The sequence below is a fragment of the Lithobates pipiens genome, unplaced genomic scaffold (assembly GCF_037356315.1).
Source record: "Lithobates pipiens isolate NorthernLeopardFrog02 unplaced genomic scaffold, aLitPip1_a1.2 Scaffold_13, whole genome shotgun sequence".
In the NCBI taxonomy this organism is placed as follows: Eukaryota; Metazoa; Chordata; class Amphibia; order Anura; family Ranidae; genus Lithobates; species Lithobates pipiens.
Window position 1 is genome coordinate 364,952,277 of NW_027507718.1, and position 23,390 is coordinate 364,975,666.

General features: G+C 42.6%; 1 protein-coding gene across 2 annotated transcripts in view; it reads right to left on the reverse strand.

Annotated features, from left to right (window-relative positions):
- AADAT (aminoadipate aminotransferase) overlaps positions 1-23,390 on the reverse strand; it is a 170,503-nt gene that overhangs the window by 24,113 nt on the left and 123,000 nt on the right. For both annotated transcript variants that reach the window (XM_077477205.1, XM_077477206.1), the window contains exons 10-13: positions 19,085-19,146; positions 5,759-5,823; positions 4,444-4,550; positions 1,415-1,516 (exon numbers count right to left, since the gene is read on the reverse strand). In XM_077477205.1, coding sequence (XP_077333331.1) covers positions 1,415-1,516; positions 4,444-4,550; positions 5,759-5,823; positions 19,085-19,146 — 336 coding nt within the window. The remainder of the gene's footprint in view (positions 1-1,414; positions 1,517-4,443; positions 4,551-5,758; positions 5,824-19,084; positions 19,147-23,390) is intronic.

Below are 23,390 nucleotides of genomic sequence, written 5' to 3' on the forward strand. Positions count from 1 at the left end.
GGGGGAACCTCTCTCACACTTGGGGCTGTCATTGCTGTCCCTCTGAAAAGCCCATGGTTGACTGCTTTTCAGAGGAATTTGACAGGCTGCTTAGAAGTGATATGTTGCCTCCCGGGAGCCTGTTTTAACCCTTGAAAGCCCACAGCAGAGTGTTGCAACCATCTGCATTATAAGTAGTCTAAAAAAAAAACACTGTGGCCAGTTTTACATTACACTGTGCTCTGCAAAACCACTGGCTATAGCTTGATCTAGACAGGGCTTGCGCAGCCCCTTCAACAACCATTACATGTGTCCTTAAAGTTACCCTAAAAAAAAAAAAAAAAGAAAAAAGGAACCTGTTATACAGCACAGTGCTTGCACAATTTGGCCCTTTCTATCACCTGAAATACCTGGCTGATCCTGCCTGGCTCTGCCCTCCCCCCTGTAAACTGACCACGGTTTCTCATGGCTGCTGAGCCCTGACACCGTGGTGAGTTTACATACCTCCGTCATCCGCAGCTCTCCTATCTGCTCTCCTCCATCCTCTCCCTGCCTGTCAGCAAGTCTGTATGTGAGCCACCCCTTCCCCTCCTGCTGCTGCTAAAAATTATTTAAAATTTCCACACAATCCTCTCTTTTTATTAATGGTAGGTGCCCCTGTGTGTATGCACTTTATAAATAAAATGCCATTTTAAACCTTATTTCACAGCTCCTCTTGGCGCTCATGTGACCGGCCCCCTCTCTCCTCCCAACTGATGTCAGCGGGGGATTCTCAGCCCCTCCCACTGTAGCTGTCAGATCGAGAGAGAAGAAAGGTGGCCGGTCACGTGAGCACCAAGGGGTGCTTTAAAATAAGGTATAGAACATTTTATTTATAAGACACTCACACAGGGGGCCCTATCATTATTAAACAGAGAGGATTGTGTGGAGACAACAGAGTGGCTTAACAACCACTTTAAGTGCTTAAAGTTGAGCTTCAAGTACAAGAACTTTAAGTAGATTTCCCAATAGCCATAAAGAATATTATTCAACTTTATGCACACCAAATCCCTTCCCAAACACAGATCTGACCTTGTAAAAATAGTGGTGACATGATCATTGTGCTGTACATAGCCTGTGCAGAGAGCACATCTGTAGGGGTGCCTAAGCAGGCTCTCCACTACAGGCTGTCTGCAGAAAACTACAGGGGAGGGCAGAGACAAGACCAGTCACCCCGCAGAAATGGACAGCAGCAGTGACCGGTCTGTTACAGGATGCACACCAAGATTCAAGAAAATACACATGCCTCATGTATTTACACAGTTTTTGCTTATCCCAGAGTTCAGATTTTGAGTTGTGCTTAGTCCCTCCAGTTCTGCCCAGCTGCACTCCAAACAGTCAAATTTCTTTTCTACTCCTAATTGGGTTGAAATATATACTGCAAAACTTTTCTTACCAGGTCTATTTGTTCTGGAGAAGACAAAGAGAAAGAAGCTCTCACATAAGGGCTGGGCTCAGAACTGTCAGTACTGAACGCGGAACCAGGAACTAAAAGAATCTGTATATATGACATATATATATATATATAAGACATTCAGCATTTATGCACATGGTATGGTAAGCAATATATGACAAAGAAAGGTAAAGAGGGAGAAAATATTATATTACATTATTCAGCCTATGAAGTGTTATAGGAAATGCCTAACAAAGACTATATGATTGGTCTAGCTAGGTATTCTATATTTGCACTTAAACATTATTATGGTCAAACATTCTTCTGACCTTTCAATGTATACAATTTTCTGTTTATCAATCCCAGCATTTCTATGTGTATCTTTATCTATAGTAAGAAATTCCACAGTTAACTTAATAATTCTAGCAAACATGCCCAATCCTATACAAGTTGTCTGAAATCTTGCACTGGCTGCTAGGTTCCCATAAAGCCAATAAGATCAAACAATATCCTCTTTCATCATTACTTATTTTCAGACCATGCTGATCAAATTATTAGAGTGTATAAAAACAAGAAGTCCTAACGGAGATTACTTCTTCAGTAGTGCTGCCTTGCATATATGACGCTCAACAGACTTGTAAATATGTTTGCTTAAAGCGGTAGTAAAGTTTGGGAGAAAAACAAAACAAAAAAACTTCCCCCTGTAAGTAAAAGGCATAATGTCCAGGAAACTAACACATCATGAATGACTTACCTTAAAACAAAGCTATCCAGCAGCACTCTGTCACCCCACTGACAAGACTTCTATATTCACCTTCTTCCTTCCAGGTAAGCAGGCTCCGGTCCTTTCAATGACCGAACCGTGATGATGGCGTGCATGTGCAAGGGCGTATGCTGTCCCTTCAGAGCGCAGTGCACCAGTGCCAGTGATGTCACTGGCTGTAGAAACAATGAATATCTCCTTAAACGGTGCACGTTTAGGAGATACTCCTTTTGCCTACAGGTAAGCTTTATTATAAATGGTGTTTACTACCTCTTTAACCACTTCAGCCCCAGAAGATTTGGCTGCTGAATGACCAGGCCATTTTTTGCGATTTGGCACTGCATCGCTTTAACTGACAATTGCGCGGTCATTCGATGCTGTACCCAAACAAAATTGACGTCTTTTTTTTCCCCATAAATAGAGCTTTCTTTTGGTGGTATTTGATCACCTCTGTGTTTTTTATTTTTTGAGCTATAAACAAAAAAAAGAGCGTCAATTTTGAAAAAGAAAACGTGATTTTTGTACTTTTTGCTATACTAAGTATCCCCATTTTTTTTTAAAAAAGCACATTTTTTCTGAGTTTAGGTGATATGTATTTTTCTACATGTTTTTGGTAGAAAAAAAATTGCATAGGGTTAAAAGCGTATATTGATTGGTTTGTGCAAAAGTCATATAGTCTACAAAATAGGGGATAGATTTATAGCATTTTTTTTTTTTTTTTTTAGTAATGGTAGTGATCTAAGATTTTTATCGTGACTGCGACATTATGGCCGATACATCGCACACTTTTGACACATTTTTGGGACCATTGTCATTTATACAGTGATCGGTGCTATAAAAATGCACTGATTACTGTAAAAATGTCACTGGCAGGGAAGGGGTTAATGCTAGGGGGCGATCAAGGGGTTAACTGTGTTCCCTGCTACTTGTTTCTAACTGAAGGGGGAGGGGACTGACTAGAGGAAGTGATGGATTGTGGTTCCTAGCTAACAGAAATCTGTCACTCCTCTCAGAACAGAACAGGGGTTTGTGTGTTTACACACAGCTCCTTGTTCTGCCTTTTATGCTCGCGATCTCTCTTGGCTGGCGGTCATCGTGACCGTCGGCCACGAGCATCGGTACCCCCGTTGTGCAGCGGGCGTGTGCCTGCTATCCTGATCCCGTGAGCCGGTGTATAGCTATGACGGTTTGCAGGATAGTGCTGACCTGCTGCAGTAAAATGACGGTGGCTGGTCGGCGGTTAATGCAATGTCCGTTCTAATATCTCCCCCTACCGCAGGTATTCACACACAAATAGCTCTTTTTATAAAAGGCCATATCTTGTATCTAGTGCTTTGCATGTATGACCATTTGCAAAATCATGTGTGCTTTTTCCATAAAACAGTGCCCTTCTGCATTGCATGTCTCTTCTGCAATAAAGAACCAGCTTGTTCGCTATTAATTTTTTTTTACATTACTCCAAAGTCCCCTCCTAAACAGTAGAAAGCAAAGGAACACCAGGTAAGATTTTTAAGCAAGTAAAAAGCACTTAAAGTGTTTGTATACCCTATTTTTACATATGTCAAGGGGAAAATGTCAACTCCCTCAGCGGTGACCGTGATCTGATGCCGACGCCTCAATCGAAGGTAATGTAAGTATTTCATAAGTAGCTCATTATGCCTTTGCCTTACAGGTACATTTTTTTATTTATTTTTGTGCAGTTATACAACCGCATTAAAGGATACCCAGCAATTTTTTTACCTATTTTTATGCTGTTTTAAAGGGAATATGTAACAAATATAAAGTAGGTATAATGCCAATTAGGCTGTAAAAGTGGAAAAGCATCTATCTATCGACTTGTGTACAACCACCCTTTTTTCCAGAATGATCAGTGCTGCCAGCTATAACCGGCAACAATGATTATTGTATTCTGCCAGTGGGCAGATATAGCACAATAGCGCTGCGGTGCGAGCGATTCCCCCATCCACCTCGAATATGTGGATGGGGGAATCTGATCTTTTATTTTTTTTTCAACCCAATGGTCGAATGAAAAAAAAAAGTGATTAATGTATGGACAGCATGCAGGGTGAGATGAGTGTCTTGTAGTGCAGTTCTCCCTGGTGACAAGGCTACTAGGTAGATAGCTTTGCATGTTGCTGTTCAGCTCCCACTGGCCATTGAAAATGGGAAAATGCAGAAAATGTATGACTTTTTACTTGCAATATGTAGGCACCATGCTGCAGGGAGATTCAGGATGAAAACTGGTATTCCTACCTTATTTAATAGTTACCTGGTTAGTTAATGCTTTTTGCATGATCATTTGATGAGTATCAGGGACACCCTTGATCTTCAGCCACAGGAACATTCCAGCGGAAGGACTGTGCCACTCAGCCAAACCTTTTGAAAGAGACAGAAACCATTGGTCAATGGGACAGAGCTGCCTACTTTTACTGTATCCCTGCACAATCCCAAATCCTCCAATGCAAGTTAAAACCACTTTGTATGAATAGAGATGTTTCCCCTACCAAATACTAATCTTATTTTGAACAATGGCCATCACATTGATCATGGAAGACTAATGTCAGCATTCCTAGCAATTGTGAAAGTTGGAATATTCAATGTAATAGAGTATTCAGCTGATATCTATTGATAAAGCAGAAATTCATAGATATAATTCATAGTTCTTGATTTCTGCCTCACAAATACTACTGGACACTAACATGTACTACATCATCTAAGTGCTTATCTATTAAAATCTCATCGCATGGTTGTTTTTTGGATCAAACTTTCCATTTTCCCCCTTTTAAAGAGGAAGTAAACCCTAATGAGTTTACGTCCTCTTTGATTCACTGCAAAGGTAAAGCATAATGGACTACTATGCATCACATAGTAGTCCATTATGTGTCACTTACCTGACACAGGAGCCAACAAAGTAACCGCTGTCCCCTGTAGTCCAGAGCATCCATCTTCTTGGTGGGTCTCGCTGCTCCGCCGCTGTCATTCGATGAAGCCGCGATGACGTCACTCCCGCGCATTCGCAAGGGAGCCGCCACTCGCGCCATATCGCCGTTGACAGCGGCGCACTCAGTGTACATGCGTCGTAGACAGCGGTGCCTGTATTTTGGCAAATATCTCCTAAACCGTATATGTTTAGGAGATATTTCTTGGACCTACAGGTAAGCCTTAATCTAGGCTTAACTGTAGGTCAAAGTGGTTTGTAAGGGTTTACAACCACTTTAAGTGTTAAACTTGCAGGTGTGTCATATTGGCGTCCCTCCAGCTGTTGCGGAACTACAAGTCCCATCATGCCTCTGCCAGTGGGAGTCATGCTTGTAACTGTCAGTCTTGCAATGCCTCATGAGACCTGTAGTTTCGTAACAGCTGGAGGGCCGCCAGGTTGAAACCTGTGTTAAAGGATCAGTGCACCAAATGTGTATTTTCTCTTTTGATAGATGCTGTAAAGCTAACCAACCCATTTTAACATTTGTTATATTTCCTGAGGGCACAGTCAGTGACATATTTTTTATATGTTCTTGACATTTTGATTGTACACATAGTCATACATTTTTTAAATGAACATCACATTAATTTAGCAGTCCACCAACCTGTTAGCCATTTATCTGCAGAAGCGAGCATGGCATCCTTTTGTGATTTATAGAACTGTATTACCCTGAAAAATCCAGAGACGTTAACAAATGTAAATGATCCTTAATATAAAAACGAAGTTAAGAGTTTTGTTTCATTTCACTTCACCATTGAGGATAATGCCTTAGTTTCCTTTTGTCACTGGACGATTCTGCCTCCAGTAGCAAGTTCTCATCATGGCATTGTGTCTGTACCCACTTTCTCTCAGCACCCAATGCACCGTGCCTGCAACCCTCTTCTCTCACCAACCACTACGCTGCACCCACCTTGTCTCAGAACCCATTGTACCTGCAGCTATATTTTTCTCACCACCTACTGCACCTGGAGTTCTCCTTCTCTTGGCATCCACTGTGCCTGCAGTTCCCCTTCTATCACTACTCATTGAACCTGCAGCCCCCTTATCTTGGCATGCATTGCACCTGCACCCCATTTTCTCAGCATTGATTGCACCTGCACCTCTCTTCTCTCACCACCATCCATAGCTGCATCCCCCCTTCACCAAACACTCTATGTGCCTGCACCTCCCTTCTCTCACCACCTGCCGGCACCGCCCACCCACTTTTCTCACCTTCATCTGTGTGTGTGCACTTCCCCTCTCTAACCACTACCACCACCTGTACAACCCCCCCACCCAACTGTAACCCAATGCTCACATGTACAACACCCCTCCCCTATCCTACCTGCACACTGCCCCCCTAGTCTTACAATCATGCCAACAACCCTCACTCTCAACATAACACCTGTATGATTCCTGTTTCACCACAACTCCTGCACCAACCCCCCGGTTTTCATCACTATGCATGGACAGTATGTGTAAGCAAGTCGTACATCAGGATATGCAAAAATTGAATATGATACAAATTACTGAGGGAAAATAAAGAGTTAGACACAAAACCTTACACATATGCGATAATTTCCTGACAGACTCCATGGCAGCATACATATAAGAGGCAGGATTAACTCATACGTATGGCAGCACACGTATAGGTTAATCCCGCCTCTTATAGCTCATAGGACCCCACTCCCATAAATCTTTGCTTCTAGTCAGAGACCACTTTCCTTTTTTGTCCTCCTAGTACCAAGGTGTTTCATACCTTATGAAGTTTCTACGGTCCAGTCCTGGTTGCACACATTTTTTTGATGGCGGTTCTGGAGTCCAGCAGTACCAGCTATTAGCAGGGTGGATGGGGGCGACATTTGCAATGCCTCGAAGAGCTTCCTAGCCTTGCCATTGGCAGGCAAGCGGCAACTTGTCCAAACGTCCTTGCTATTAGCAGGAAGCCTCTTATAAATGCCCTGGCCGTGCAGTGGATGATCGCTTTGGGCTGGACTGGGATCTCGTGCTTGGTATCGCATATAAACTATTCTATTATTATACTCATGGCAGCAGGTTTTTGTGTGTTTGTCAGTCTTTGTCTGTAATTTTTTTTGTCCTTCCTCCATGACGGCTGGGACACATCTGCAGCCCAGTCCACCGCTCCTTCCGGGGTTTCTGTGCCTCTGTGAGCCTCGCCTGAGAATAAGGCTTGCTTCCCGCATGCGCAGTTCCGGAGAATGGCTGCGTTCGCGCATGCACGCGAGCTTTGCACAGTGACGCTGGGGGTGCGGTGACATCATCACCGGCGCAAAGTTCTAAATAGCTGTCAGATTCAGCTATTACTTGGGATGTCCTGCAGATTCGAACGGCGGCCTCCCGATGCATTCGTTTGAGGTGGACAAGGTAGGGGCTATGCTGCTGGCTGACATTGTCTTTTATTGCTTGTTTGGCTACTCTTGACTAACTGATTGGTCTTTCAGTTTTCAAGCTTTCTGCTATGGACATATCACTGCCACCCAGTGGCCAGCCCTTACACTGCAGGTAGGAATTTTACTTTCCTTCTGCTAGCTCTGTTTCAAGTTGCTCTTTTTCCTTACCAGATCCGGTTTATTTCCCTTTTAAGCCCCTCTAGGTCTGAAAATAGGCTTTCAGCTTGTGAAGATAATGATCATGCCAAATCACAACATCGTCATTCTTCATCAAGTTGCAGGCATCCAAGATCAGCTACTAGACGTCATAGTGAGGAGCCCAAATCTACTTCTGGGCGTCATTCTCACTGCCCTTCTAGCCGCTCTGAAAGAAGAGCTTGCTGGGGATGTAAAGCCCAAGTACCAGAGGGTAAATCCCTCTGTGAGCTATGCTATGCTCGAGCTGCAAAAGAAAGAGGAGCTGGGGACCAGCAAGTGGAAGCTCTGGTTAGAAAGGTGATCCAGGAATCCTTGATCAGAACGGATCGTGACCGTACAACTATGCCTCCTTCTGCTCCAGCATTAGTTCCTGGTGGAGTTGACCTTGGGACTCTGGGTCCCTCTAGACGTAGTCCCTCTTTAAGCGGTTCCTCGGATAGTGAGGCAGAGGTAGATGACCCTGGCGTGGGTTTTGATTTCTCCCTAGTCCCACAGTTGATGAGAGCGGTTAAAGATGCATTGAGATGGGAAGAACCTGTGGAAGCTCCCTCTAAGCAGAGGAAATACTTCAAACATCTCAAGAAAGAACGCCCACATTTCCCCTTTTTGGGTGAGCTTGGCAAGATTGTTTCAGATGAATGGGGTAAAGTAGAGAGAAAAAACTTGCTAATTTCCAAAGTAGCAAAAATGTATCCATTCAAAAGTGAAGAGGTAAAGCATCTGGAATCGGCTCCTCTTATTGATGCTGCTTTAATGAGGTTAGTGAGACCTGTTAAACTCCCCCTGGAAGATACCATTTCTTTTAAAGATGGTCTAGAAAGGAAGATCGATACAGATCTTAAACACATCTATATTACAGCAGGTATGGCTTGTAAACTGGCCCTGGCTCTTGCAGCCTTGTCTAAAGCTATGGAGTCCTGGATGGATGATGTGGAGACAGCTTTGGCAAGTGTTTCTGAAGATTTGGTCAAGAGCTCGTCGGTCCATGTGTTGAAGCTGGCGTTAGCTTTCCTGGGGGAAGCATCCCTTGATATTATTTGCCTAGTGGCATGAGTCATGCTCTCTTCAGTTACGGCCAAGCACGCCTTGTGGTTTGCGCCCGTGGGTTGCGGATCCTGCCTCTAAACAGGCTTGGTGTAGGATTCCCTTTGAGGGCTCCTCACTCTTTGGGAATAAACTTGACTCTGCCATTAAATCAAGTAATATATTACATTAAATTATCCGAGAAGTACAACATATGGTGTGCTTTCCGCAACCCTTTGAAAAAGTCACGTGGCGGTGACACAGTGCGTGAGGAAGAGGAGACCTAACAGTGCACAAGTGATTCTAGCAGCGGCTGTAGGCTCATGCAGTGATCTGACCATTCGTATTGTGCTCTCATTCTTCTGGATATGTGAGTGGCTCTCTATGCTGATTCAGCGGTGTTTGTTGTTACAATATTGCGCAATGTTACCTTTCTTCTTTTTTTAAACGGAACTACCGGATTGGAGGAAACAAGAACTATCTCCCACCTCTTTTCCTTGTGGGTTATTTCTACTGAAGGAGGATAAATGTGGCGATCTTCCCTGGGATATCTTCATTGATCTGAAGTTGCTTATGCACCCAGGACGAGTCAACCCCCCCCCCCCCCCCTTAGTTTGATCCTCCCTGGATAAGTACATTTCTACACATATTTATTTGCATAATAATACTTTCTATCAATGCAAACTTTTTTTCCGGATGATTAATAATTATAATAAATTATTATAATTTTACTATAATTATTGGAAAAATATTTTTCTTATATTTGATCACTTATTGGGCACACTGGTTTTGCTGCTCTGCACTATTTATCTATATAGTTTATTAATTTTAATATTTTTTCCTTTTTTTAACACCTGGTGTGTATATGATCCTTATCACAATTTAATTTATTCACTTATTGCCTATTATATCTTGGGATATCATTATTCATTAATTTATGTTGGTGCTAGGTGTTGGATTGATTCGCAATTAATTAATTTATATATAATTATAAAATTACACTATTAATATTACTTTTTAATTTTTTTTTTTTTTTTTTACCTGTGCCTTGTATCCCATTTTGATCACAGGGATAATAGGAGTAGGATTACTTTGAGGAGGTTTTGTTCCTTCACTCCTTAACAAGATTAATACTAAGGATCTTCAGCCCCTTTTTTTAGCACTTGGCACTTTTAATTAGCACTTTTCAGTTAGCACTCTGCACTTTTGGTTGTTGTGGCCAGATTGCGGAAAGCACACCCTATCTTGCACTTCTCCTGGGATAATTTAATATAATATATTCCTTGATTTAATTTATTTTTTGATATACTAGACACTTGGCACTTTATTATTGAAAAGAGCGCAGCACTATCTATTGTATTATATTTCTTTTTGGTTGGCTGGCGTGTTTTGAGTGTTTGCAGCTGTTTTTCTCTCTCTTTCTTTATTTTATTGTATTTATTATTATTTTTGTACTTAATATTTCTCTATTCATTTCTTGCGCTTGAGTAATTTTTCCTTTCTTGACTCCGCCATTACCTGTGCCACAGGCAATAAATCAGGGTTCTTACCCCAGGACTGTCGTCTTTTGGGTCAGAGAAGACCTCAACCCAGACAAGATCCAGAGCAGCGCTAGAGATGCCCGCCGCTACAGGTCAGGCCACGAGTTTAGAAAAACTGGAAGAGAAATCTTCAAAGACAGCCTCTTCTGGAAGTCGGGAGGCTTCCAAATCTTTTTGATATAAAGCCTGTCCAGGCGGAGCAAGTTGGGGCCAGTTTACTCCTTTTTCAGCACGTCTGGGCAGCCTCGATAAACGACTATTGGATGGCAATAACAGTCTCATCAGGTCACTTGTGGGTTTTCAGCAGTCCACCCATACACCGGTTCGTTCCCACAGCCCTACCACGACTGGAAGAGAAAAGACAGGTTCTTCTGTCCTTTACAGATTCACTGAAGGCTCAAGGCACTGCCATTCTGGTTCCCACGAGGAAAGATTTCAAGGGATCTACTCCCCCCTCTACATGGTCCGCAAAAAGAATGGCTCCTGGAGACCAGTCATCGATTTGACACACATGAACTTCTTCATCAAGAAGGAAAAATTCAAGATGGAAACACTGCTAACGTTACATCAGACAATACAACCAGGTGACTGGCTGGTCTCCATAGGCCAGAAGGATGCCTATTTTCACATACCAATTGCAAAGGAATTTCAGAAGTACCTTTGATTTGCTATGGATCAAATACATCTTCAATTTACATGTCTCCCGTTCGGGCTTACAACATCGCCTCGTGTATTTTGGAAGCTCTTACTGGCTGTTGTGGCACTAATCAGAGTCAGAGGTATTCGGTTACACCACTACCTGGACGATCTACTTTTACTTTCCCAAGACAGGGAGCAGCTGTTGATACATTGAGATCAGGTCATTTCTACTATGACAGAGTTCGGTTGGCTGTTGAACAGGGAGAAGAGTAATCGAGACCCAAAGCAGTCTCTAATATTTCTCAGAGCCCAATTCAACACGGTAAAGAGCACCATCTCCTTACCTCTGGAGAAGATTCCGGTGATTCGGGACAGAATTTATCTCGCAATGTCGTCAGCCCTTCTCAGAGCCTCACAATGTCTCATGATAATTGGCACTATGGTGGCCACAGCTCCTATGGTGAAATGGGCTCAATGGAAGGAGAGCATCCCCTGGTGGCTGCAATGGAGAAATCTCCTCTATTTCCATTCCATAGCACCTGTCTCCTAGGTCACGGTGACAACGGATGCCAGCAGCAGAGGTTGGGGCACTCTCTGTCTGATGGAGGTAGCCCAAGGCAAGTAGGACTTCCCATCCCGAGGTGTAGTCTTATATGTCCTGGAGCTCCGAGCTGCCTTCTGTTCTCTACAAGCTTTGCAATATTTGACGACAGGAACCTCAGTCCTCCTAAGACTGGACAATTCGATAGCAGTGTCGTATATCAAAAGACAGGAGGACACCCGCAGCCTCTCCTTACTGAAGGAAGTCCGATCATGGCCTGGGCCCAGGCAAACTTGAGGAATCTGATGGCTGTTTATCTTCCCGGAATTCAAAATCTCCAGGCAGACTTTCTCTCCAGGTTTACCCTGGACAACAACGAATGGTCTCTCCATAATGAGGTATTCAACTGGATCCTGTCTCTGGGGATCTTTCTGGAAGTAGACCTGTTTGCCTCTCTGTGCAACTTCAAATTGAAGAAATATTATGCGAGATGTCGTTGTCCCCAGGCCTTCGGAGTAGATGGATCGGTGGAGATTCCACAGGACCTATGCCTGTCCCCTAGTTCCGGTCATTCTCCATTTTCTATCGAGGCTCGGGTGGGAAGAAGCCGAAGAAGTGGCAGTTGTCCCATATTGGCCCAACAGGCCATGGTTTCCTCTCCTGATGCAGCTCAGTTACCGACATCCAGTCGCTCTTCCTTGCAGACCAGATCTCCTGTTGCAGGGAACATCTCTTCGCCCATGCCCATCCCAGCTCCATCTGATGGTCTAGTTTTTGAGAGGAGAAGGCTGGAAGCATTAGGATGTCCAAGTACAGCTATTGCTACTTTACTAAATGCCAGAAGACCAGGTACCAACAAGGTCTATCAAAGAATTTGGTCAAAGTTTGTAGACTATGTTTCCACCACTAACGGTTCCTGTAATGATCTGAAGATAGAGGATGTTCTGGGTTTTTTACAAACAGGCCTGGATCTGTCCTTATCGGTGAGTTCATTACGGGTTAAGGTTTCCGCAATCTCTGCCTTCACCGGTGTATCCTGGGCCAGACACCCTCTTACTAGGCAGTTCTTCAGAGGAGCAATAAGGCTCAGACCTCAAGGAAAACCCGCTACATCCCTTTGCCACATACATGGAAACACTCTGTGACTTGTCAATTAATCTATGGGCCGCATTGCCGAGCCCCTGGCTTCAGTCTCTCCTTCGGGCACATTCTCTTTGCAAATCTTGAGCCTATTGAGGCTTTTTGCTTATTTTGAGTAAAACCTTTTGTATATCAGAATTCAGGCACCTACAGTTTTGTTCCACCCCATTCTTTCTTTACACAGAAGATTGGGAAGGGTGGACCAAAAGGGAAGTAGTCATGGCCAAATACCAGTCTGGGACAAAGCCACACAAACCAATGACAGGCATTTGTATGTAATGGTCCCAATACATTTATCTTTGATTTAATATCTCAGAATTATCAACTTACCACCCAACTTTTTGCTCTTCACCCCTGAGGAAAGTTTTCAGCAACTAGAAACGTGTCGGGTGTGAGGTCATCAGCTTAGAGTATGATTAATAATTATTGGTTGTTTTTTTATGTAATTATGTGTTTATAACATTTTGCTACACCATTGGGACACTGTTTGCTTAGTAGTCCCTCTGGTTTTAATGTATTTATGTGTATCTTTTGTTCTATATTTGTTAATAAAATATTCATGTTTTTGATTTGTTTGTGGTGTTGGTGGTCACTTATAATCCCATTTATATAGGGGGATTTTTTTGTTCAAAATGTATCAGGGATGAGACCACCACACTAGAATCTTTTGATCCACTGATAGCCCCCTTCCCTCTTGCGAGATTTTCTAAGTGGGATCTTCCTCTCGTCTTGGATTTCTTCTCGGGAAAAGAGATACAACATATGGATCAGTCATATATCAAAGATCTCTCTCTCAAAACGGTTTTCCTTGTAGCCATAACATTGGCTAAGAGAGTCTCCGAGATCAGTTCTCTAGGATTTAAAGAGCCATTCCTTACCTTCTTCCCTGATTGAGTGGTCTTGATTCCTATGCTAGGATTAAATCCTAACCCCTTGCTGCCACTCTTACTGGGGCTCCCGTTCAATCGGGAGCACCGATGCATGATCTGCCGCTTCTGGTGGCTAGGGAGGGACTGGAATGAAGCCGTAAGTGGCTTCATTCCAGTCTCCTAATTGTAAACATGGAAGCGACATCATGACGTCACTTCCCGCTTACTCGGCTGCCAATGGTGCCGGATTTAAAAATATATACAGTATTCAGAGTTGCCGAAAACGGCGATCTGAATACTTTGAAGTGTAAAGGACTTCACCATAAAGAGTACCTGTCACCACCTATTACTGTCACAAGGGATGTTTACATTCCTTGTGACAGCAATAAAAGTGATCACATTTTTTTTTTAAACTATTTATCAATTTTAAAATAAATAAAATAAATAAGAAAAAAAATATTTTTAAAGCGCCCCCCCCCCGAAGCTCACGCAGCAAAGAAAACACATACGGAAGTCGTGCCCGCATATGTAAACGGTGTTCAAATCACACATGTGAAGTTTCGCCACGATCATCAGAGAGAGAGCAATAATTCTAGCACTAGACCTCCTCTGTAACTCTAACCTGGTAACTGGAAAAATGTTTTAAAGCATCGCCTATTGAGATTTTTAGGTACCGTAGTTTGTCGTCATTCCACGAGTGCGTGCAATTATAAAGTGTGACATGTTTGGTATCTATTTACTCGGCGTAACATTATATTTCACATTATGCAAAAAAATTGGGCTAATTTTACTGTTTCATTTTTTTTAAATTCATGAAAGTGTCCCTTTTCCCAAAAAGTTACGTTTATAACACCGCTGCACAAATACCGTGTGACATAAAATATTGCAACAATCGCCGTTTTATTCTCTAGAGTCTCTGCTAAAAAATATATATATAATGTTTGGGGGTTCCAAGTAATTTTCTAGCAAAAATATGTATTTTAACTTGTAATCACCAAATGTCAAAAATAGGCTTAGTCATGAAAGGGCTAAGGTAACATCTGTATTCCATGAGAATCAAGAAATTGTTCTTCCAATCTTCCGAAGAACTGAAAACTCTAATATTCATCCCTTAGATGTTGGAGAAGTTTTGAAGCAATACTTAGAAGCTACTACTTCTTTCCAGAAGTCTGAGTGTTTCTACATCGTGGGCAGCTTCTCGTCACTTATCCCCAGAAGTGATCTGTAAACCGGCTTCATGGTCGTCAATTAATACGTTCATGACGCATTATTGCATAGAACCGGCTTCTTTATCGTCGATTCATTTTGGTTTGAATGTTTTATCTGTTGACGGTGCCAATTAAACTTTTTTTTCTTTAACCAGCAATTGCCGACCTGGGTGTGTATGGCTAGTTATTTCCCATATGTATGCTGCCATGGAGTCTGTCAGAAAAACTGAAAATTTATATCAAATACTTACCGTAATTTTCCTTTCCTGATGGACTCCATGGCAGCAGGAGTTCCCTCCCATTTGCTGGAGTAGGCCAAGTTATAGAACGTGGTCTCTGACTAGAAGCAACGATTTATGGGAGTGGGGTCCTATGAGGTATGAGAGGCGGGATTAACCCATACGTATGCTGCCATACATATGGGTTAATCCCGCTTCTCATACGTATGCTGCCATGGAGTCCATCAGGAAAGGAAAATTACGGTAAGTATTTGATATAAATTTTCCGTTATACTGGAGTAGCATTTTGCTGGTGTTACTGAAGCCTCTGCTGTTACCCTATGCTTGCTAGAAGCTTACTCCATATTTTACACCCAGTGCCCCTGAACCTAAACCACCCCAATTTTGTCTGTTCTGGAATGAGCACTCTTTAGCTGGTATTTAAATAAAAGCTATACAAGCTCAAACACAGGGGTGGTCTCATTTATAGACCTTTGACTTAGGATCATATAGTAAAGGGTTCTTTCTATGGAAGGTAGGAAAGGATTATCAATTACAAAGATTTTCCAACTTTGCTAAAAATCTCTGTACATTAAAAGCTTGTTTACAACCATCATTGCTGCCTATCTGGAAAGCTATCTGCATTGGATTGCATTTCAGAGGCATTAGACAGACAGTTTGGAGGCAAAATTACACTTCCTCAATGACTGTGTTAACCATTGTATGCCAGCCACACTGCAACCACATGTATTCACATGAATGGCATACGTTTTGTGGCGGTATCTGTCAAGCACAACCTGTGGTAAAAATTTTGCTGCACTGTGACAGTGTGCACTAACATGACTGATAACCATATTAACTCGTTTCTTGGTGGTCAGGGGAGATAAAACCATGGCTCAGCTGTCTGTTTTTCCTACCCCCCCACCAAAACCCTTAAAGCTAAACTCTGGCCAAATTTTCCCCTGTGCAGTAAGGCTGTGTCCGCACTGCATCAGTTAACTGCTCATTTTGTTCTAGGGGAGATGACAGCAGAGATATACTTACCTGACCCACCAATCCTCCCTGCACAACGGTCCAGCGCCCCTGCCTTCCAGCAGTCTTGAAAATGGACTGTTTCTGACATCAGCATGCTCCATGGACAGGAACAGTCCACCGCTAGACCATAAGGAAGCATCATTTTCAGGAGGATCGGCGGATCAGGCAAGTATAAACTTTGTGCCCACCCCTAGAAAAAACGAGCAGTTGATCCATTCAGTGTGGGCACAGACAACCAAGACATTAAGCTTCTTAAAGCGGAGCTTCACCCAAAAGGGCAAGCACAGCTTATTTACTCCCCTTCACTGCCACATTTGCCACTTTTTGGGTGGGGGAGTGGCTATCTGGTTTTGACAGGTATCCACTCCAGCTTCCGGCTCGGATCACCCAGGTGATCTGAGCTAGAAGTTTAGCCTCCCCTCACATCACAGGCTCAGAAGACTATGGGAAAATTTACAAGGCGCAGTGCGGCTTGCGCATGCACAGTAGGAAGCTTGTTGCAAAGCCGTAAGACTTCACTTCCTGTTTCCTTACTTGCTATGTCGACACCTGCACCTAAATGAAGAATTAGTTTGGGTGAGGACCTCCCTGGATCCCTGGACAGGTAAGTGTCCTTATATTAGAAGTCAGCAGCTACAGCATTTTTAGCTGCTGACTTCATTTTTCTTTTGGGGGGGGGGGGGTGCCTGGAGCTCCTCTTTAAGGTTTAACACCTTTTTGCGTTCCAGACTCTTGACATGACCACCCTTAGATAACAAACGGGCTGTGGATAATTCAATTTGTGCTTAAAGTACATGTTAACACTAAACAAAAATTTGTTTTCTAAAGCACTGTGTACCTTGCACATCTGCCATCTGTTTTTTTATTAAATATTTGTTTTTCTGTCTACATGTATGTGCTTCAGCAATGACATTTCTCAGGGTGGTTTTGACATTTCTCAAGGTGGTTTTCCAGATGGGGACAACAGTGGACCATGCCTAGGCAATGTGTTTTCAAATGGACACTTGTTGTTTTCATCAGAAGTCTGTATGATAGGGTGACAATGTCCCTCCTGGGACATTAATTGAACTTAAGTGAATGTAAATACGATTCATGAAATTTGAGCTGGGCACATATATCTGCAGTGTTTTCTTATCTCTCTTCAAAGCACTATGTGCTGTAGTTGTCTGCTGCTCCATTCCGTTATCAGCCTGATAACTCCTGACCAGTTCTCTGTCACATATGATAAAAGCAGCTGGAGTTTTGTGTTGGGGAAGATGCTATAAATACATTAGCACAGAGCTGAACTATTTGACAAACAGAACTGAAAGTCTCCTATGAGGAGAGGGGGTGTGTGTCTTCCTCCAATCAGCTGTCTTGCCTGTATGCCCGGGCTTCACTGCAGTGTTAACCAGGAAGAGAAAATCTCCTAACATGATGTGCACTTTCTAAACAGCATATAAAGCTGAAGATAGCAGATATACATGTAAAACATATGTAGGGAGATTTGTTTCATCCCTGTGTATCATCTGAGGCTGTTCACTTCACTGGGTATATGTGAGGTACATCCACTTTAAGTCTCAGCTAAGGTCAGGGGCGGACTGACAACTCATGGGGCCCCCGGGCAAAAGAAGATTATGGGGCCCCCGGGCAAAAGGAGATTATGGGGCCACACAGTATACACACACACAGTATACAATCACACAGTATACACAGACATGTTTTTATTGGCTGAGAAGGTACTGGAGAGGTGGGGCAGCTATAATCTCTGGATTTTTAGACCAAAAGGGACATTTCAGAAACAGATGTAAAAAAAAAAAAACAGATTTTTACATACTGTCCCTGGTTTTACTGAGGCTGGCAACCCTGATGGGGCCCCCTAGTGGCCCGGGGCCCTCGGGCAGTGCCCGAGTGGGCGAATGGTCAGTCCGCCCCTGGCTAAGGTAGTATGTATGCTTACACCAACTGCTTACCTGATTGGAGCGTTATGTGCATGCATATATTTCTACAGGCACAGGACATTGATTGTATAGATACATGAGAAAGGGAAGTTTCATAGATCCCTTTTTATCAGGGTTATTAAGAAGTATGTATATAAGGAATTTTTAATGGAAGCATATTAACACATGTCGATTACTACTGGAATATCAAAGTTACCAGCACCATAATCAGTGTTTGTCTGAGGAACTGACTTATGTTATATATACACTAGTAATGATGTCCAGACACCTTTTTTTTAATTGTGGTTAAGATAACATTGTCTTATTTTAAGTGGGAATGTGAAGGGTATAGATTTTGTTTAATTGCTATTTAATTGAATTATACTTATTTGAGCAATTTTTGCACTAATAGAGAATATTTTGATTTATTTACGTGTATTTTAATTTATAGACCACTTCATCTCTAATAATATGGTCACTGTTTAGGTTATAATGGCTATGTCATGATCATTTTGTTTTTAATGTACAATGCCTTCTTTGCCTGACGTTTTGTAGACAACATTCACCGTATGCAGCTCTCGCACAATATACGAAGGTTAGGTTCAAAGGTAAAAAAAATTAAATTTCTTACAATCAACATGTAGGAAAACTGAGAATTTGTTCATCATGATGCTGTATGTACAAGTTACTTACTGTGTAGTCTCAATCCACTTTACCAGTAACCACAGTATGAGGGCCTACCTAAACAATCCATATCCAATCAGGTAGACCTTCTATCATATAGTTTTGTGGGTAAATCGGAAAGAGATTAATTTAAATTGAACCTGCTATTTCCACGTGAGGGTAAACATCTGACCTCTCGCTACCTCTCTGCAATGCAGTGCTTAATGCTGGGCGTACCAGTCAACAGACCTGAATCACAATGGAGAGAAAGCAGCACAGCCCTCTTGGTCAGCATGTCAAAATATACACCTTGGAGACCTGACAAATAATCAGGGCAGCTGCAGAATGTGGGCAAGGCAAGTACATGCTCATCACACTCCCAACAATCAAGTTAACTTGTAAAAGCACACACACGTTAAGATTTCTGTACAGTTCTATCTATCAGATTGCATACTGTGATGTAACCAAATCTTTAGGCAAAATTACTTGTTTAGGGAAAAGTCACATAATTGCTAGTTGAAATAAAAAAAGACAAAATTACAATACCTATCAATATGTTCCAGGAAGCCTTCTACACCCCACTTCTGAAGAAGCTGATATGTTATAATCTGTAATTAAAAGGAATAAGTAATTGTTTTGAATAAAACTGCTTATGCAACAGGGAAATTCAGAGTTGTTAAAAGTACGCTCAGTGCATTTTTCAAATGTCATCAAAATTTAAAGGCTAAAACTTGATTGTACATGATTACTATAATTGAAAATAAAATGTCTGCAGCTGCTGAACACGCTCAGTGTATCACTTCACCATCAGAAATATTTATTGTGTAAATAGTGCAGCGCTACTCACTCTCATGTGACTATTTAGAAAATTAGCCTTAGGTCTTGAAACAAATACAGACACTCTGTCTTGAGAGTCAGCAAGGAATACAAAATAAAGAAGCCTCTTCAGAGCATGAAAAAATATATCCACAATATAGGTAAATGCCAATGCAGTTATCTAAGCACATACTGAGTTGAATGGGCCCCGCCATGTCATTGCTAACATAATAGGACATATTGGGCATGAGCTAAGGTGTTACAATCAATCAAGTCAAGTTACTAGCTTTGTCAGAACCTAAGTGCACAAGAAATCAGTGCGAAGGATAGAACAATAGTAGAAGACAGTGAAGTAGGGAGGACTCCCAACTGGGATATCACCAGCACCACCAACAGCACAGCAGGTCTACCGGTTGTCATAGGAAGAGTTGAAGTTTAGATGAGGTAGAAAAGTCGATCCAAAAGTACCACAGAGTCAGAAATTTCAGGCACCGGTCATGAAAACTGACTGTCAATGCCTCCATCCTCATGACTGAGTTAGGTTCCTCTACCCATTCTCTAATGGTAGGTACAGTAGTCTTTTTCCAAGGTTTCGGAATAAATGTATGTTCTGCTGACAGGAGAAATCACATGAAAGCTCCCGATCGTAAGTATGTATCGGGAGCTTTCAACTACCCGCTGCTTACTGTGCCACTGTACTGTGCACAGTAATGTGCTTATATAGGACTGAATATATGCGGCCTCTCAGCATTAAAGCCCACCCGCTGAGAGGCTACATATATGCGCATGGCTGGCGTGAAGTGGTTGATGTGTTTTCATGAACAAAGCCTTATTGATACTATGATACAGGGCTCAAAATTTCAAATCCTGAGCTACTACCCCCCCCCCCCCCCCAAGAAATTAGTGGTGGCCAGTGGGTAAGGGGGCAGGCCAGTCAGCAAGCCGGCGGGTAAGTGGGCGGACCAGTCAGTGGGCCGGCGGACGAGCGAGCGGGCAGGCCAGTCAGTGGCTTGGCAGCTAAACAGGCCAGTCAGCGGGTTAACGGATGGGCAGGCCAGTCAATGGGCTGGGAAGCAGAGAGAGAACATAATCTCTCACTGCCCGCCCTGCATCACCGCATTTCCGCCCTCACTGTGCAGCCGCGGGCAGCAGAGAGATTACATCATCTCTCTGCTGCCTGCCTTCACTCTGGGACACAGCAAGTGACAATCTGCACCTTGTAGCAGACAAGTTACAATCTGCACCTTGTAGCAGGCAAGTGACAATCCACACCTTGTAGCAGACAAGTGACAATCCGCAATGTGTGGCAGGTGACGTGGCAAGTGACAATCCGCAATGTGTGGCAGGTGATATGGCAAGTGACAATCCGCAACGTATGGCAGGTGACATGGCAACTGACAATCTGCAACTTGTGGCAGATCACATGGCATGTGACAATCCGAAACACGTGGCAGGTGATGTGGCAAGTGACAATCCGCATCTGGTGGCAGGTAACGTGGCAAGTGGCAATCCACATCTGGTGGCAGGCAAGTGACAATCCGCAACTTGTGGCAGGTGACATGGCAAGTGACAATCGGCAAATTGTGGCAGGCAACGTGGCAAGTGACATACCGCATCTGGGGACAGGCGATGTGGCAATCCGCATCTGAAGGCAGGTGACATGGCAAGCGACACGCTGTATCTGGTGGCAGGCGACGGTGGCAAGTGACACACTCAGGGCTCCCACTGATTCTGCATTATGGTGAGTTGAACTATTTAATTTTATATAACAATATAATAATCGAAATATTGTGCTTTAATCATCCTGACACCAAATCAAACATGGTCTGGTGTCACCAGATCAACCATGGTCTGGTGTCACCAGCCATTGCACCCGATAAATTGCACTGGTAACAAACCTGTGTAAATCTCAGGGCTAAGCACTGTACACATCATTACTGCCCTGTTAAGTAAATAGTTTAATGCTATATTAAACTATGGCATTAAAAAAATTAAAACCAATGAATGACACTTTCCCTGATTTAGGATGCAGAGAGACTTACAGCAGAGCACAGCACTGGACAGGGGAGCAGGGGCTGTCAACGTTAACTTTTCCTGTTAACAAGCTGGTGATTGGTTATTAGGCGGTCCGAGCAACCAATCACCAGCTTGTTAATAGAAAAAAATGTACTTTGGCAGCTCCCGTTCTGCCCCCCACCTCATCTAGTTCTTTGCCAACTCTCGCTGTATGCCAGTCCCTGCCAAGTTGCTCTTTGGGGGTTGTGCAAAAAGTAAAAGGATACACTGAAATAGCTATATAAAAAATATAGGGCTGTTACTGATTAAAATTTTCGTGTTCGATTAATCAATTTTTTTTTAAATCGACGAATCAAATAATTTTGATTAATTACAACGCACATACAGATCCAACTACTTTTAGCTGATCTCCTTGCATTGCAACTCTGCATTAGTCACTGGTAAATGTGGTATACACTATAGACAATCACCTGACGCTAGTTAGTTTACACAATCCATGACTTAACTTCACAGTTCACACAAATACGTTTTAAATTCAAACTGTAGCACTGACGTAAATAATTTTCCACAGTAATGTGACAATCCCTCCACCTCCGGTCTAACTAATCACTCTCACCTTATGGCATGGACCCCTGTGCAAATAGGTGGTCATGCAAGCGGGTATCAAAAGGGTTAACACGGACCATCACTCACCTCTTAAGTATAAGATTAAATTTTTGTGTTCAAACACAAACAACTCACATAAAGATGATAAAAACACAGCCTGTAAAGCCAACAATTGTGTTAGTTCCATAGGGCAGCAGCAGGTGACGGCATGCGTAGCTCCTCCCCCATACGCATTACGTTCAACCAGAACTTCAATGTCACCGGACTCCTCCCCCCTTCCCTTCGTTAGCAGACGAGGCACTTGGGGAACATTTAGGATATTCCAGTTAAATTATTATATATTTAATTAAATGTACCGGATTTTTACATGATTTGCCCTTTTTCTTTTGATTGTTGCATTGCTTGCTATTTGATATCCTTTATTCTCTGTTATAATACTTCCTACAAGTGCGTTAAGCTTTGTTTTATATACTGCATTATTATACAGTTTTGCTCATAAGTTTATATATCCTGGCAGATTTATGATTTCTTGGCCATTTTTCAGAGAATATGAATGATAACACAAACACTTTTCTTTCACTAATGGTTAGTGTTTGGCTGAAGCCATTTATCATCAATCAACTGTGTTTACTCTTTTTAAATCTGTGATCTGTCTGCTTGTAATTAGTGAATGCCAATCAGCAGTGTTTAAATCAAGAAGTGGAAAATGAGCGGTTCTGTTAAAATCAAACCACGGTCAGGTAGACCAACTAAGATTTCAGCCTCAACTGCCAGGAAAATTGTTTGGGATGAAAAAAAACCACAAATTCACTTCAGGTGAAATACAGAACTCTCTGAAAATGTGTTGTGGCTGTTTTAAGATGCATAATAATAAGGAAACACTTGAAGAATGATGGGCTGCATGGTCGAAGAAGAAAGCCATTACTATTCAAATGCCACAAAGTATCCCGCTTACAATACGCCAAATAGCACAGAGACAAGCCTCAAACCTTCTGGCACAAAGTCATTTGGGGTGATAAAACCAAAATTTAGCTTTTTGGCCACAACCATAAACGCTATATTTGGAAAGGAGTCAACAAGGCCTATAATGAAAGGTACACCATTTCTACTGTGAAACACAGAGGTGGATCACTGATGTTTTGGGAATGTGTGAGCTACAAAGGCACAGGAAATTTGGTCAAAATTCATGGCAAGATGAATGCAGTATGTTATCAAAAAATACTGGAGGAACATTTGCAATCATCAGCCAGGAAGCTGCACATGGGACGTATGTGGACATTCCAACGTGACAATGATCCAAAATGATCCAAGGCCAAGTTGACCTGTCATTGGCTACAGCAGAATAAAGTGAAGGTTGCCATCTCAGTCTCCTGACCTCAATATCATCGAGCCACAAACATCTCAAACATGCAGT